Source organism: Eleutherodactylus coqui, chromosome 13 (assembly GCF_035609145.1).
Source record: "Eleutherodactylus coqui strain aEleCoq1 chromosome 13, aEleCoq1.hap1, whole genome shotgun sequence".
Lineage (NCBI taxonomy): Eukaryota > Metazoa > Chordata > Amphibia > Anura > Eleutherodactylidae > Eleutherodactylus > Eleutherodactylus coqui.
The window spans coordinates 74713278-74729554 of record NC_089849.1 but is presented as its reverse complement, the minus strand read 5'-3'; the positions used below and the strand labels follow the sequence as shown (position 1 = coordinate 74729554).

Sequence of the window (16277 nt, the reverse complement as noted above, 5' to 3'; positions counted from 1 at the left end):
AGAGCGGCCTATAATGGCTTATCTTAGTGATATACCATTGCTTTCTGTGCTGATAATAACTCTATTGAGAGGGGATAACTTGCTGATTGGTGGGATCTCACCGCTGAGACCCCCACTGATCCTGAGAAGGAGGACTCCTCCTCTGCCTGTCACTGCGGGGTTGCGTCTCCTCCCGCAATGATGTCAGAATCAATGGAGCGTTGGCACAGCATGTACGATCGGCGGTCCATTTATTTCAATGGGGCTGAAGTAAATACCTGAACACTTGCCGCATGGCTGTTGCCAGTAGTCGCATTGAAAATAAATGTGCAGCGTCCGAGAAGTGGACCATGGCCTAGGAGATAGTAGGGTAGAGTTTGGGCCTTGTCACAGTGGCTCGACCGTCTCCCACCTGGAGGGTAACCGGTGACACGTCTAAGAGCCGGGGGCAGGTTAATAAAAAGGGAAAACCAATATTGGATTACCTTAGTCTTATTTTGTCATGGGTGACGCCACCGTTTCTTCTGCAGCGGGGAATTCCTAGATGGTGGAGTAAATCCTCTCTCGCACAGCTTCCATGGGGGAATTCCTGGTTATTGGAGTAAATCCACACACACACACGGGTCCTTTTTAACCCTTTCCAATCCAATGTCGGGCCTGCCCCGACATCATCATTTCCGTCCACAGCTCCGATGTCGGGACAGGCCCGACACTGCAGTGCAAGAGTGCATCTGCACCCGATCGTCAGACACATTGGGTTCAGATGCACTCCTGCACTGGTCCTCATCGAGGACCCCCAAGGAGAAGGCAGAAAGGGTTTTTAACCCTTTCTGCCTTCTCCTTTACACATTACATAGCGCTCAATTAGCGCTATGTAATGCAGAGAGATTCCGGCCGGCGATCATGTGACCGCCGAGCCAGGAGCCTGCACCGTGGGGGGAATGCGGAAGTATTACCAGTGCCACCGGTGTTTTACCGGTGCCACCTGACCCCAGCGGTCACATGATTGCATTCCCCCCACGGTGCAGTGAGCACCTGCACCCTCCTGAACTCTATCAGTTCAGGAGGGTGAAGGAAAAATGTATTTTTTCTCATCCATTCTCCCCAGCTCCAATTTATTTGGAGCTGGGGAGAATGGATGAGAAAAAATAAATGGATTGGAAAAGGATAAGACACGGCCTCCGGAAACGGACGGGTGATCGGTCGTTTTATTCAACTTTAGCAACAAATACAGTTCAACAGTTTAATGGACAGGCGGTGTGACAGGGAGAACCCACGGGACATCAGGAGAAACCACAGCCACAGTTATCTGTAGGTTCTGGCCTGGTACCACACTCTCTTCTCTCTCCTAATCTCTACCAGTCCACACTCATGGTCAGGTTCACGCTGCCAAACTCTTGGGGGGTAGTAGTCCCTGACAGTCATTAGGCCATTCTCTCTGCCTCTTCCATTCTGAAACACACAGGTTGAAGGTACCTGTGTGGAACTCCTGAAGACCTCTCTGCTGCAGGTCCAGAGCAGAACGCTCTCAACCCAGGACTCTCTCAGAACTCCCTTGCACACGCCTTGAAAGCACATATATGTCACATGACAAATAAACGGATACATTTTCCAGACAGTTAACCCTTTCAGTGCTGCAGCTAGGCAATGCACACCATTCTTGCAACAGAGAAGACACTGACAAGACACATGCATGCATACAGTTATGGAGGGGCCCCGTTGTACTGGGCCACTACAAATTAAGCCTCAGTATCCTTACGTGAACAGTGCTCCATGCATTCTCCTCCTCTTCGCGGGGGTTGCAATAAACCACAATGAGGAGAACGGGGAAACAGGACCCCCGTTGTCAAGATCGGTGGAGGGGTCTTATGAAATGGTCAACCTATAGTGGTTAACGTGTGATTCTGATACAACCCCTTTAAATTACAAAGCAAGCCAGAACCACCTGCATATTTTAAGGGATATATGTATATATAGAAAATGTTTGTGATACCTCCTGCCTATTAATACGATTCCCATTTGTCTTTCTACAGACACATACTAGTTTGCCGTCATTGATGTAACCAAAATAACTTAAATATGGTATTTGTGGCGCATTATCATCTGGGCACCTGAAAGTCGGCATCTGTTAAAACATTTAGAGTAAAAAAAAATAAAAAATCCTTGGCAGAAAGGAGGGTACATAATTTAAGTTTGCCTATGTGCCAGAAACTTACACTGTTTTATATACTTATTTACAGTGCTGTTTATTGAAAAATCAGTACTTACACTGCCAACCGCAGCAACACATCGTCTGTTTGCTAACTTTTGAAACACAGAGTACCTTCATTAAAACATACAGTGACCACGCTAGCAAACATGGAAAATATCTTTACACATCATGTAGAATGTGTTAGCTATACATATATTAACGGCTGGCTGCATAAACGGAGATGGTCTCCTGGGTAAAGCTTCCTGTCTAACTCAATGTCCTGTATAAGCAGAAATAATTATCTGTGTACCACACATACTTTTTAGCTTATTTATGTTGTCCAGAGTATGTGTTATTGGTTACATTTAAGGATAAAAATGGTGGGTTGAGTGATTTCTAAGATTTTAGGTAAACACAAAGCTCAATGCATTTCTTGTGTACAGCAGCACCCCGTAAGTTGTACTATAATGTGGCTTAAGTGAGGTGTCTGCTGGGTATGTTCAGCTTTAAAAAGTCACAAAAATTGACTTTTTTAACTTTTATTTTAACTGATCAGCCCTTAAATTTTATTAAAATTATTCCTGTAACTAGAACCAAAAGAACAGGATGTTCCGAAGGATATTCTTACTCTGTAACATTGATGTAAATGAGAGGTGGCGGCTTGTTGTGAAGGTGGCTGACGCGCTTGATTACCTCTTCCATTGCAACCATTTCCAGTATAAATTATGAATTTTTCATCATCTCTCCAAAGGAGAGTTTAAACTGTCCAGGAATGTAATGCAAAAAAAAGTATGGTCTCGAGGACAGAAGCAACTGATACAAAAAAATCCAATTAATTGCACTTCCAACCTGGATGGCGTTTTGGACAACTGCCTACTATGTCTACCCATGGTCGCAGCTCTGAAGCCACATGCTGGGTTTTCTGTAGGATAGTATGTAAGGGCTGACACCCACTGGTGTTTTTATTTCTTGCGCTGCGAGAGCAAGTGCAGATACTCGCCTCGCAGCGCAAGAAAAACGCTGCAATATCGCCAGTGTTTTCAATGGAGACAGCAGCAGCGCTGGCCTCATTGAAAACATAGGGAGAATACTGCGGACTTATGCCACAGCTGTAGCAGAAGTCCAGGATGCTATTCCATTGCTTTCAATGGGGTCGGCGTTGCTGCCAGCCCCATTGAAAGCAGTGGTTTTGTGGCAATCCCAGCAGCATGATTTTTGGGGAAGGGCTTGAAATATAAGCCCTTCCCTGAAAATCATCCCTGACTGGATAAAAAAAAAAAATCTTTACTCACCTCTTCACCTCTCCGCCACTCAGACGCATTCTCCGGCTGGCTCCCCTGCAGTGCTGTCCTCAATTCATGAATAGCTAAGGGCTGCCTGTAATTGGCTGAGCGCTCAGCCAATAAGCACAGCGCTTTTAGGAGGTGGGGATTTTTAAATCTCAGCCTGCTGAAAGTGCTGGACAGCAGTGTAGGGGAGCCAGCCGGAGGACGCAGCTGAGCAGGGGAGAGGTGAGTAAAGATTTTTTTTTGTTTTTCTAACCAGCTAGGGATGATTTTCATGGAAGAGCTTATATTTCAAGCCCTTCCCTGAAAATCATGCTGCGGCAGTTGCCACAAAACTACTACTTTCAATGTCTGCAGCAGCACCGACCCCATCGAAAGCAATGGGATAGCATCCTAGACTTCTGCCACAGCGGTGGGAGAGGATTCCTTCATCCCTGCGGTATTCGTGGGGATGAAGGAAACTCCTGCCACAGCTGTGGCAGAAATCGCGGTATTCTCCTTATGTTTTCAATGGGGCTTGTGCATGTGCCCAAAGTATTATGTGCAGGCCTTCAACAGGCAAAGTTTCAGATGTCCGTTAATTGGAGTAACTGTGCTCCACGAAGGTCCCCTTATCACTGAATATTGTCACAGTGTTCAGTGTTGATGGGACTCACTGTGGGCATAAAAAATCCCCTGCCACAGCTGTGGCAGAGAACCACGATGCTATCCCATTGATTGGGGTTGGCACTGCCGCCTCATTGAAAGCAATTGGATGACGGCAACCCCTGCAGCGATGATTTTTTTTTCCTAGGGGGATTGGCTTGAAATATAAGCCCTATCTCAAAAATCATCCCTAGTTGTTGAAAACAAAAATATATATATATTTTTTAACAGCTAGGGATGATTTTCGGGATGTGGCTTATATTTCAAGCCACCCCCCTTCCTCCCCCCGGAAATAATTGCTGCAGGGGATGCCTTCACCCTATTTCCTTCCATGGGGCGACAGCAGCACTAGCTATTGAAAGCAATGGGATAGCATTGTGGTTCTCTGGGACAGCTCTGGCTGGGGATTCTTTCATCCCCGCTGCAGACTCCTCATCACTGAACACTGTGACAGTGCTGTCACAGTGTTCAGTGATGAGGGGACTCCCCGCGGGGATTAATAGAACCCCCCGGGAGCCCCCTTATCCTCTATGTCCTCTGTATGATGTTTTTACGCGCAGCACAGACCTTACCGGTGCCCATTATAGACATGCATGTCCTATCTCTTGCAGGTGCGAGTATTTTGCACCTCTAAAAAACATGTGAGCACTTCATAGGAAACCAATGGTTCTAATAGATGCAATTTTTTTGTGCACATAGGCGCGCGAAAAAAAAAATCGCTCATCTGACCGCGGCCTTACACTCAATGTTACTCAGTAAAAGGGTTATTCTTTCTAAATTTCAGCAGCATTGTTTTTAAATGCTGCCTCACTTGGTTATTGAAGTTTTACAAAAATGTTCCACCTTTAAGAATATTTAATCCTTACTTTCTAGATTACCCATCAGCCATTCTGTTATAGTCTGTAAAAATTAGTTTTGTAAAATTAAAAACATTTTAGAATTAAAAAAAAGAAATGTTACCTCTTGGCCTAAAGACAACTTTATAATCTTAAGCTCATTTATGGAACTGAAATATACATTAGACACTTCTCAATATTGAACTTGCAGCACCAAATAGGAAAAGTCCTGGAATTGTGGAAATTTTCAATTTCTCCATTATAAAATACGAACGCCGCACGCAGAAATGCACTCACTGAAATGTCCTTGCATGCTATGAATGAGGTTGTTAATAGCTGTATGAGGAATGTTCTGCTACGGTGAATGTACTTAGGCATACGAATCATCAAGATGCACTTCTGGCAGCGCCCTTTGCAATTGTTGACTAATGACGTCCCAGATGTACTCAATGGTAGACAAGTCTGAAGCACTGCAGGCCAGGGTAGTACAATTAGGCCATGCAGGATGCTCACCGTTGTGCAAGCAATATGAAGCCTTAATCATGTTGAAAATCAGCTCCTGGGGCACTTTAGTGAAATGGCCATACCACTGGTTCTATGACCAAATGAATGTAATGCTGAGCTGCTAGTGTATCTGCAATGAAGATTAGAGGGACCTGCTACCATACATTATGGCATCCCACACCATAATCCCAGGCGTAGGATCGGTGTAACATTCCCACGCTACGATATCGTCATGGTGTTGTCCATTTGGTCTGCAGACCACTCTACAGCAAGCATTGCGTCCAAGACAAAAGCAGGACTAATCGTTAAGGCACATAGACTGTCTGTTTTAGCCTCCATTGCTGCTTGCTCTGCACCATGATTGCCTTTGAGAGTGGTGGTGTGAGGTCAATGGAACACTTGTCGCTGGATGTCTGGCTCGTAGCCCAATGTCTTGCAAGCACCTTCCAATGGTTTGTTTAGATACTGTTCAATACCCTGGGCTTAATATGTGAAAACTGAGAGTGAAACAAAGGTGATGGAGCCAACCCAAAAGTATCAGAAGCCTGAGTCCTAGGTGTAAGGACAGGAGGGTTATAGAAGGCAGGTGGTGGAGAAGTTGCCAACCAGATAGACCCACCCAATGGTGAGCGGAGTGGATATGCCAAAACAAAAAACTGACGTGTTGGCGCAACTCTCCAATGAGGGTCTTAAGACAATAGGATGAAATATCCAACTCCTCTTTTTATGTAGTGAATTAAAAGCCAGCAAAAGGTGTGCATTTTGTGGTGAACCCCTTCATCAGTCAAGCTGGGAAATACTAGTGTACAAAAAAATAGATGAAGTAATAACAACATACAGTGTGTATATTGAGAAAGACAATCAAAATAAAACAATATAATATATGTCTGAGCATATACAAATATATATAGAAGGGATAAGGAGACGGACTTACAATCATTATTGGGAGTGTAGAGGTACACCCAAAGTGCTGGTGACACCTAGAGGGTAAAAGTGGGAAAAAGAAACAAATAGGCTACAAAGACAAGGGCTATACCGGAACCTGATGGGGAAGTTTGAGTAATGACACTAAAGGATAGATGTAGTGGAGCAGGGGGTTGGGGCTATGATATCAGGAAAAGCAGAATAGAATAGGAGTGCCAGATCAGGGGTTTAAATGGGGGTCGGATTGGTGGGACTGCGCAATGAAGTGAAGAGGTGCTGGGAACATTGTGCCGGCACAAAGTGTACTTGTATGAGGCTGTTGGACTAGTAGTGATCAGAAGGGGGCATGCGATCAATGGAGATAGTGGTTAGTAGGGTAGGCTGGAACATGCACAATGGGCAGTGGGGTATCGGGGAGGATGTGTTGGCGCAGAGAGACACAATTTCAGTTCACTTTATGAGGCTACAGGACAGGTAATGATTACAGGGGGCATGTGATGACCGGGGCTGGTGGATATCAGGTGGGGGATAAAGGAGAGAAAAAGGAACTAAATATGATGGGGGAGAAGAGAAAAACATTAAGACGGTCATATTTGATACAAAATAGAATAAAAGAGCAATTAAAGAATGTGTGTAATGAATAGACAGATGAATATGTAATGGACTAAAGCAATACACTGTATACAAGTGTAAATGTGTGTGTGATGAGTATCATGAATGAAGTTGGGACTAAAACATAAAGGTGATGAAACTCTCATCAAACAGGAAATTGTCACAAGTGAGATCATTTTAGTAAAATTTTTTAAGAGCAAAGTTTCAGTTAATTTAACTTATTTTGAGCCTTTGCTTCTGCCTCTGGTTCTTGAATGCTCAAAGCAAATGTATGGGACACAAAGAAGATATTTCATGTTCACATCGAATAACCCTGTGCTGTCTGTTATGTTCAGCTCTTACGAGTCCTTTAGTTCTCTCTCCGAGGCTTCCAAACAATTCGATGTGTGCATATCTGGTCTTCCTATTAGCTTAGAAATAGTCTTTGATGTGTTCTTCCATTCTGTTAAGTGTATTAGGCCATCTGTGGTCTATCATATGATTAGAAGAATATTTTTGTAAAGCATTGATGAAGAATACCATTGACTTAACTACTCAAGTGCTGGAATTTATCAAGCATATGTTATGCTATGCACAGTAGCAATCTACAGGACCTAACAAAAGTTTGACTATAAAAACAAATATGTGATTGCTAGCTATGGTTTACTGTAAGACCGAGAGGGAAAAATTCTTCATTCAAACTACTCCCGTAAATGCATATACCGCAGTTGGTCAATTGAATATAAGGGCCCTTTTACACTGAATGATTACCATTCAGATATTCACTTGTTCATGAGAATTGGAACGAAATCCGCAGGTAGCAACTGAGTGACCAATGATAATTTGTTCGCTTATTGTTCATCGTTCAGTTTATGAGGACATAAAACTCAAATGAAGATTGGCCTCTGTAAACAGGCAGTTGTTCATCTATGAATGACTGCCTGTTCCTTATGCATGGAGGCTGGAAGTGATCTCCAGTCTGCTCCACCCGCCACTACTGAGTGATTATCGCTCCTGTGTCAAAGGACTATCTTATGCCATACAACGTTTTTTCATTTCCTTCGGGTTTAAAGAGCCCTCAAAGGTAGAGGGGAACATAATCTCCTCCACTCTGAGTGCAATGTATGGAAGACATCAAGACAGATAGTCTCCATTCACTAGCTCAGGAAGAAAAAAAATAATAATTAGAGATGGAGAAAAACTGGTGAAAAATGCAAGTCATATAATGGGCAGAAAAAATGTAATTCCTCATAATATTCTCCAGCCCCAAGAGTTATGTCTAACCCAGCTTGACTGATGAAGAGGCCTACCTCAAAACATGTATCTGCTGGTTATAATTGGCACAATAAAAAGAGAAGTTGGATAAATCTTATCCCATTGCCTGTTGAAATTCATTGGAGAGCGGTGCCGGGCTACCAGTATCGTTTCTCCATTTGCTCCATTTTGTCTACCAGTTGGTGGCTCTATCTGGTTGGCAGCGCCTCCTAGTGAAATTCATTTTCACACAAAACTCCATCTTTTTTCTTCAGCTCCTTGAGGCTTCTGGTCCCTGGACATCTTACTGGGCTCTGGACCCTCGTGCACACCGAGTTTCTCCACCCCTTTTCTATCTCTTCAAGTACAGTCGCGGCAGCTTATTCTTAAAAGTCACCTCAACAATAGATACATATTAAATTTTGTGGTTGCCATTGGGAATGGTTCAATTTGGCAATGTATCCCTCAGACCAGAAAAGGTTGTGCTTTGGCGATATACACTGATGGTGGATAAAGTGATCCATTCTTCTAGATGCAGTTGCATCATCTACTGTGAGGTTATAATTTGATATAAAAAATCCTTCTGTACAAAATCTGCAGCTCAGCATGTGAAAAACTTGTCTTTGCTTATTTTTGTAGCATGGTTTACATAGGCAAAATATTCTTATTTGACCTTTTAACCCTTTCCAAATCAATTTTGGATTCAGGGTTTCCTAAAAGGCTTTCTCTTTTTGCTGTTATACAACGGTGCCATCTGCTGGCTAAAGCCAGTGTGTGTGCGCCAGAGAGGCTCCGACAGTGGAGTGGCTGGCAATAGACAGTAAGAATACCCTGTTGGACATCTTCTGACATTGGAGCTGTACAAGCTTCAATCATAATGTAGGAAGACGTCAGACAGTGGATTGGAAAGGGTTACATTGCAAGGAGTGAAATAATGTAAGCGACAAAAATTCAGTACAATATATAATGGGCAGACCAGATACAGACTGTAAAATCAAGCCCTCTTTATGTTTATTTTATAGTCTTGATAAGAGCAGATTAATCACAAATCCCTTTAACCCTTAGCAATCCAATTTTGGATTCAGGGTTTCCTAGGGGGCTTTCTCTTTCTGCCATTATACAATACCACCATCTGCTGGCTAGAGCCAGTACTGCAGTATGGGACATGCTGGAGAGGCCCCCCGACAACAAAGAGGCAAGTAATATACAGTAAGAATACCCTGCTGGACGTCTTCCGACATCAGAAGCTGTACAGCCTTCAATCACAATGTCTTTAGATGTCAGACAGTGGATTGGAAAGGGTTAATAAAGGGGGCAGCAGGTTGTTTGAGTTCTATTTATGTGAACAATTGGATTTTGACGTTTCACCCTAACATTGACGATCCCTGTTGGTCAATTTGTTTGATCAGTTCTGTTTGTTTACAAGCAGTTGTGTTCATTAATTGGAGATGGATGTCAGGGTTCATAAATACAGAAATCCATGAATATGCTTGTTAATGATATTAGTTCTTTCCCTGATGATACAGATGACTATGATTTTAGAATTAATAGTGGAACAACATGTAACATGTCTCAGTGTGGGCTACAAAAGAGTAAATTCAATAATAATTAAGACAGCTCTCCAGAATATAGAATGTATAGAACCTTTTTCAAGGCTATGGTATGCAGGTAAAAAGAAGACTTACTTGGTGTCTAATGGGGTTCCCTAAAGGAACACTCCACTAACACCCTGAAGTCCTGGTTTGCTTTAAGCTAAGGTTGGAACCTTCAAAGATGATCCATATCCTGTGAGGTTAGGAAAGCTGCTGACAAGTATATACCAACTCTTCCCAAGTGGCATAAAATCAAAGTATTCCAAAGGGAAAAAAATAAAAAAAAGTTCTTTGGGCTACAAAAGAGCGTCAGGTTTTATAGTTCCTTGCTAGGTGCAAGTGCTCCATTTCTTGTTCATTGTTAAGCTTGATTGTAGATTTTGATACAAGTTCCAAACTGCTACTCCAAATTCCTCTTTTTCCATAGTAAAATAACACTATTCTGTCGAACTACAGCCACCACTAGGGGGAGCTTACTGAAGACAAGTTTATGCAGCTCCTGTTGGACTAAATAATAAGTCCATCTAGCTGCCCTACTAGTGGCTGCAGGCACTGTGAACTCTAGGGGGAATTTATCAAGGCACTTGCTCAAGTTTTCTAGATTAGAAAGGACGTTTTGGAGCAAGTCTTTATTGCAGAAAATTGGAGTCTTTTACAATTTTATGCCATGCTCGCCACTTTCCAAAAACGTGGACACGGCTTATTGCTTCCCTTGGCCCGACAGATTTACTATAATTTATAGTAGAAACTGGCTTACATTGTATGTTATTGTGCAAATCTATGCAGATCATAGCTGGCAAGGATTTGATTTTCTTGTCACACGGACTGCCAGAAGGCACACCAAATTAATGAAGGGGCATGCACCCCTGAAATAATGATCAGAATTGTTTACCATCTTAGGTGATGTTTACATCTGCATTGGAGTTTCCATTATCGTGGTCCAATATGGAAGCAGAAATACTGAATCAACAGGGCTGAATGGATCGGTTTTATGACGAATACATATGATGTCGAACTGTCCCTATTGATTAAAATGGATTATAATGGGGTTTGTTTGGTTACCATCATGCTGCCCAGCATTTTTGTGGATGAAACAGTGTAGTAGGCTTGGTCCGGGTCCCTCTTGCTGCTCTCCGGAGCCCTTGCAGGCTTCCTGTAGTCCTTGGCCGCCCACAGAAGATCACTTCCTGATTATGGGATTCATAAATCCCACCTCCAGAAAGCGATGGCTGTGATTGGTTCTCAAGCGCTGCTCAGCAAATCAATGCAGCACTAGATGTACCAATCACAGCCATCACATTGGTTCAGCACTGCATTGATTGGGTGAGCAGAGCTCAAGAACCCATCACAGTCATCGCTTCCTGGAGGCTTTATTTATAAATCCTGTAACCAGGAAGCGATCTTCTGTGGGCAGCCAAGGACTGCAGGAAGCGCACCGGAGCTCCGGAGAGCAGCAGGAGGAACGTGGACCAAGCCTGCTAGGTAATGAATTGCTTTCTTTATGTAACACAGCTAGGGATTATTTTTGGGACAGGGCTTATATTTCAAGCCTTTCTGAAAATCCCAAAAAATCAGGGTGGGGCTTATTTTCGGGGAAACACAGTATAGCCTTACAGCTCACATCTGGACATAGCATTTGCTAAAAGCAACACAGCAAAAGGCGTCCAGAAAAATGGCAATAAAACGTGGTGTTTTTCTGAAAACTGCTGTGTTAAATCACCCTGAGGTTATGTTCACACAAGCGAGTACGATATCTGAAACTCGGGCCGATATTGCACTCACCAACATGTAATAATGTCCCCGCGGATGCATGGCGTTTTTATGTAAAAAAAATGTCTTGCATTGTTTAAAGTTAGTAGCGATCCTCCGGCATGGCTGACAGCCGCGCTGGAGGTTTGACAAGTGTTTGTCCCATTGTTTTCAATAAAAAACCTTGCATCACATCGATCATTCACAGCCATTCAGTGAAGGACATCACTGAATGTTTGTGATTGGTTCATCGAGCAGTGGCTCTGATTGGCTGAGCAATGACGCTCGTGATCCAATCACAGCACTCGCTTGCTGGAGGAGGGGTATTCAAAGCCCCGTCCCCAGGAAGAGAGTGCTATGTCAACGCCAAGGACACGGCAACCTGCCACAGCACCGGAGACCAGCGCAAGGGACTCAGATGCTGCGGGCTAGGTGAGTATAAGACACTGTGCCTCTTTTTGGGCAAAAAATAATATGGGGGAATAATGGGGGAAACCTAATATATTGGGGGCTACCTACGTAATGATTTTTTTTTTAATTGCTATAAATTATTTGATTTGATCTCTTGATTTCTCTCTCTCCTTTTCCTTATAGTTGAATGGAGCAGCTCATGTGACTTCTGTCCATTGGCCGGTGAAGTCATCGTGGATAATCTGCAGTCTTTGAAGTACACCATTCCAGGCCTCACTATGGTAAATTCCAGATCACTTTAAATCTGTCCACAGTCTACTTACCATGTGATTCCTCAGGCTTTCGAAGGATTTGACTTTACAATATATTTTCCTTTGAGAAATGTGTTAGTTTCTACGCTTGTCATATCCGAGTGCTGCCGACCAGATGGCAATTGTCAATTAGTGTGAAGCATTTTGGGACCTCATGCACACACATGCAGATTGGGAGCAGACTAGTGTCACTGCTCTGTGGATAACAGCATAATCTTCATCCGAATAAAGTATGTCAGTCCCTCTGAAGAAAAGATCTGTGACTGATGAGTAGAATAACACATGAGTCTTTATGCCGGAGCTTCCTAAAGTCCTTGTGCATTACGGCTGTGAAATAGATACAGCTCCCGCTTAGCCCATCTTTTCCCTTCTCTCTCTTATGGCCCTTTTATTCTCCATCATGTTAATCAGCTCCGGACTGAGCTCTTCCTAAACCCTTAATAACTACGGATACACCTTTTGTCAAGAGCCTTATTTTTAGATTTTCTTTTAAAGTGCCTAATAATAGTGCCGTCTTACAGGGCATCAGCTGTCGACCGTGCCAATTGTTATGGACGTAGAGCTAAATGAGCACTGTGCTTTTGATACAGTTCCAGTAGTCTAGGTGGTCCTGTAATCACTAGACCCCATTGTGTAGAAGAGCTGTTCAGTCTTCCTATATCAGAAATGTCACATTAAGGCCTAATTCTGGGACAGCTTCACCGTTTCTGAGGAAGGGGTTCTGTATTCCCCGTTTCCCATCAGCGCGGGCTTGTTGCACTCACCGCAGTGACGTGGAGATTGATTGGAGCAGGGTTTGCACATACACCCCGCCAGAGGCGTAACTTGAAGCTCCTGGGCCCCAATGCAAAACCTGTAACAGGGCCTCAACTATAATACTTTATTCATAGTACTGGGCTCCCTATATGGAGAGGAGAGGCCTTATGGGCCCACTAAGGCTCCTGGGCCCAGGTGCAACCGCATCCCCTGCATTCCCTATAGTTACGCCAGTGCACCCCGCAATTCCATTAATTTAAGTGGGGTTAACAGAAATTGCCAAGTACAAGCAGTTGGCTATCTCTGGCAGTGCCATTGAAGAGGAATAGAGTAGCAACATGTATACTCAGCTTGCACTTCCTTCAATCTCCTCCTCAATGCGGGGGGGCGGGGGGGTAACCCCACAGTAAGGAAGAGAGGTGGATATGGCACCCCTGATCTCGAGACCAGTGGATCTCAGCAGTGAGACTACCACAATAAGTCAATTTTGGGAATACTCCTTTGATTGATCCCCAGGATCAGCGCAGGAGCCTCGGTTCCCACCGCTCAGATTCTGATAGATGCTACTGCGGTCACATACCGTTCACTCTGCATGTGACCACTCAGCCAAACAGAAACTTCAGCAGTGATGGTACTAATAAAGGATCGGTGGGGGGCTCAGGGGTGGATAAGTGGCGCATAGGCAATTGTAGGAAGATCGGCCACTGCCCAGGACCCCCACTGCTCAGCTGTTAACTGAGACAGTGTATTCATGCACTGAGCTGATTTCTGCAGGAAGCAAACAGCTCCGTTCTCACTGTAGTGGCTAGGCTTGGTATAACAGGCAAAGGTCCTATTCACTTAAATGGGATATTTGCCTATAAAAGCAAACTTGGCTATTGCAGTGAGAACAGAGCTGTCTGCTTCCTGCAGAAATTGGCTAAGTGCACAAGCATACTGGCCTAGTGAACAGCTGATCAATAAGTGTCCGGGTGGCAGACCCCCGTTAATATATTACGATAGCCTGTTCTAAGGGCAGATCATCAGTAGTCTACAACTGGACAACCCCTTTAATTTATTTTATTAACACATTTTGCTTCCAAAGTTTCTGCCAGATCCGCTGCTGGACCGCATATCGCTGTTAATATGAGAACTCTGTACACTGCTTCAAAGCTAGTGGGGCACAGACTGCATTGACTATGTATGGGGAGCCAGCTGCTCAGTCTGCCATGTTCTGGAAACAGAGGCTTCATGATCACTTCTCTGCATTCTGTAATTAATGGCTATGCCCACTCCTGCAGCTTCCCACAAAGCCTCTACATGGGGCATGGCAGATTGGGCAACCAACCCTCCATTTACAGTCATTGTAGTCCGTAGCCTGCTAGCTTAGAAGTGGTGTATGGATTTCTCATAGCATATGCAATATGTGGTCCAGTAGTGGAGCTGGAAGAAGGTTTTGGGTTTTTTTTAAACAAAGTGCATTAATAAAATAATTTATAAATTAAATAATTATCACATATTACACTAAAATCCATCAAAAAAAGTCTGGTTAGGCTGCTTTCACACCTGCGTTAGGGTCAGATCAGGGTTTCCGTTACTTTGCTTCATTTTTGGAGGAGAGGACCTGAAATAAGACAGAAAAAAAACAGATCCATTTTTTTCCTCTTTGATTTCAATGGGGTTCCAAAATAGGAAAGCAAACGGAAAGGCTTCAGTTTGATTCCATTCCATTAGGTTTTGTTTTTTGGGGACGGGAGAATAGCGCAGTCTGCAGCATTATTTTTACATAAAAAACACTGAAACCTGATGGAATGGAAGCAAACATAAACCTTTCTATTTGCTTCCATTTTCTGAAACCCCACTGAAATCAAAGAGGAAAAAAAAATTTTATCCTCCAAAAAATGCAGTAGAGCTATGGAAACCCTGAACTGACCCTAATGCAGATGTGAAAACAGCCTTATTATTTAATTTTGTGGAAAATTGAAACATAGCTTACACTAGAAAGTCAAACAAATTCATAGAAGGAATGAACTTGACATAAAACAAGAAAACCTAATTGTTAAGTTCGTTTGGGCAAATAAGCACAAGGCCCACACAAATATGCCCAAAAACAGGGATATCACAAGCACGGTGACCCAAAGTGGAATTCAGACTGGACGTGCTGACAGCAACACCAACTGGACAGAGAACTGCATACTACGGACTGGACTCAATGACAGCCATAACATAGGACAAACGACCAACACACTCACCAAACATCCCCGCACGCTAAAGCAGATGGAATTGCTGTTATAAAAATACAAGAGATTAGTTTGTGCATTGGCCAATGAACTTAAGCCGCAAGCCCAATGATCAAAGATCCTCGTGTCTTGCGGTCCCAACTCTAGCAAGACACATGATCCAGCAGCACTGGACGCAGTTCAGACAGCAAGAAGCAATAGCACAGACAACAGGATACAAGTCACACCGCAAGCTGTACAGAACAGACAACAGGACACCAGTCACACAGCAAGCTGGAACACAGAAATAACAGGACACAAGTCACACAGCAAGCTGCACAGAACAGACAACATGACACTAGTCACACAGCAAGCTGCACCACAGAAGTAACAGGACTGCTCACCCTGGACACCAAACAGACACTGACAGGAACTGGGTAAATATGTGAGCAAAGACCCGGGGATTGGCTAGCAGGAGATCACCACACCCAGCCAGCACAATCATGCCACACCTATGGAAATGTGCTCTAGAAACCATAGTACTACAGGTCCCAGCAGCACAACCTAACACTAATGTCTGCTGAAAATATTAAAGGGTTCACTAACTTTCTATCAAAACTGTTTATGAGCAATAACATGAAAATGATTGCATTCGAGGCCACATGAATTTGTAAATAAGATCTAACACGTTGGATGTTGGTGAACTCACTAATCTGTTATTCAGAATAAATAAACATTAGGGCTTGGTTCATTCATATCAGTGTTGGAGGTTCCATTTGGAACTTCCATCACTAAGTTGCTTTTATAAACTGGACGGAATAGCACAGCATGATGCACTATTTTGTACTTTACAAAACCTGGAAGCCCGGTTGGAAATCCAACAGAACCCATTATAACCCTTAGGGGCCATTTGCCATCATTCAGTGCCATCATAAGACAGAGCCATTCGGCCAGGGGGTGCTCTTATCTATCTCCCGAAATGGAGCAGAAACTTCGAAGCCCTGAATGCTGATGTGAATTAGCCCTTACTCTCTATGTATGACATGTAAT

The 16277-nt window shown here is 43.5% G+C and overlaps 1 protein-coding gene across 1 annotated transcript in view; it reads left to right on the top strand.

Moving 5' to 3' along the window:
• Positions 1-16277, top strand: part of ANKFN1 (ankyrin repeat and fibronectin type III domain containing 1) — a 432348-nt gene that overhangs the window by 196179 nt on the left and 219892 nt on the right. Inside the window, exon 5 of the mRNA XM_066586983.1 lies at positions 12146-12243. Within this exon, the coding sequence (XP_066443080.1) occupies positions 12146-12243 (98 nt within the window). The remainder of the gene's footprint in view (positions 1-12145; positions 12244-16277) is intronic.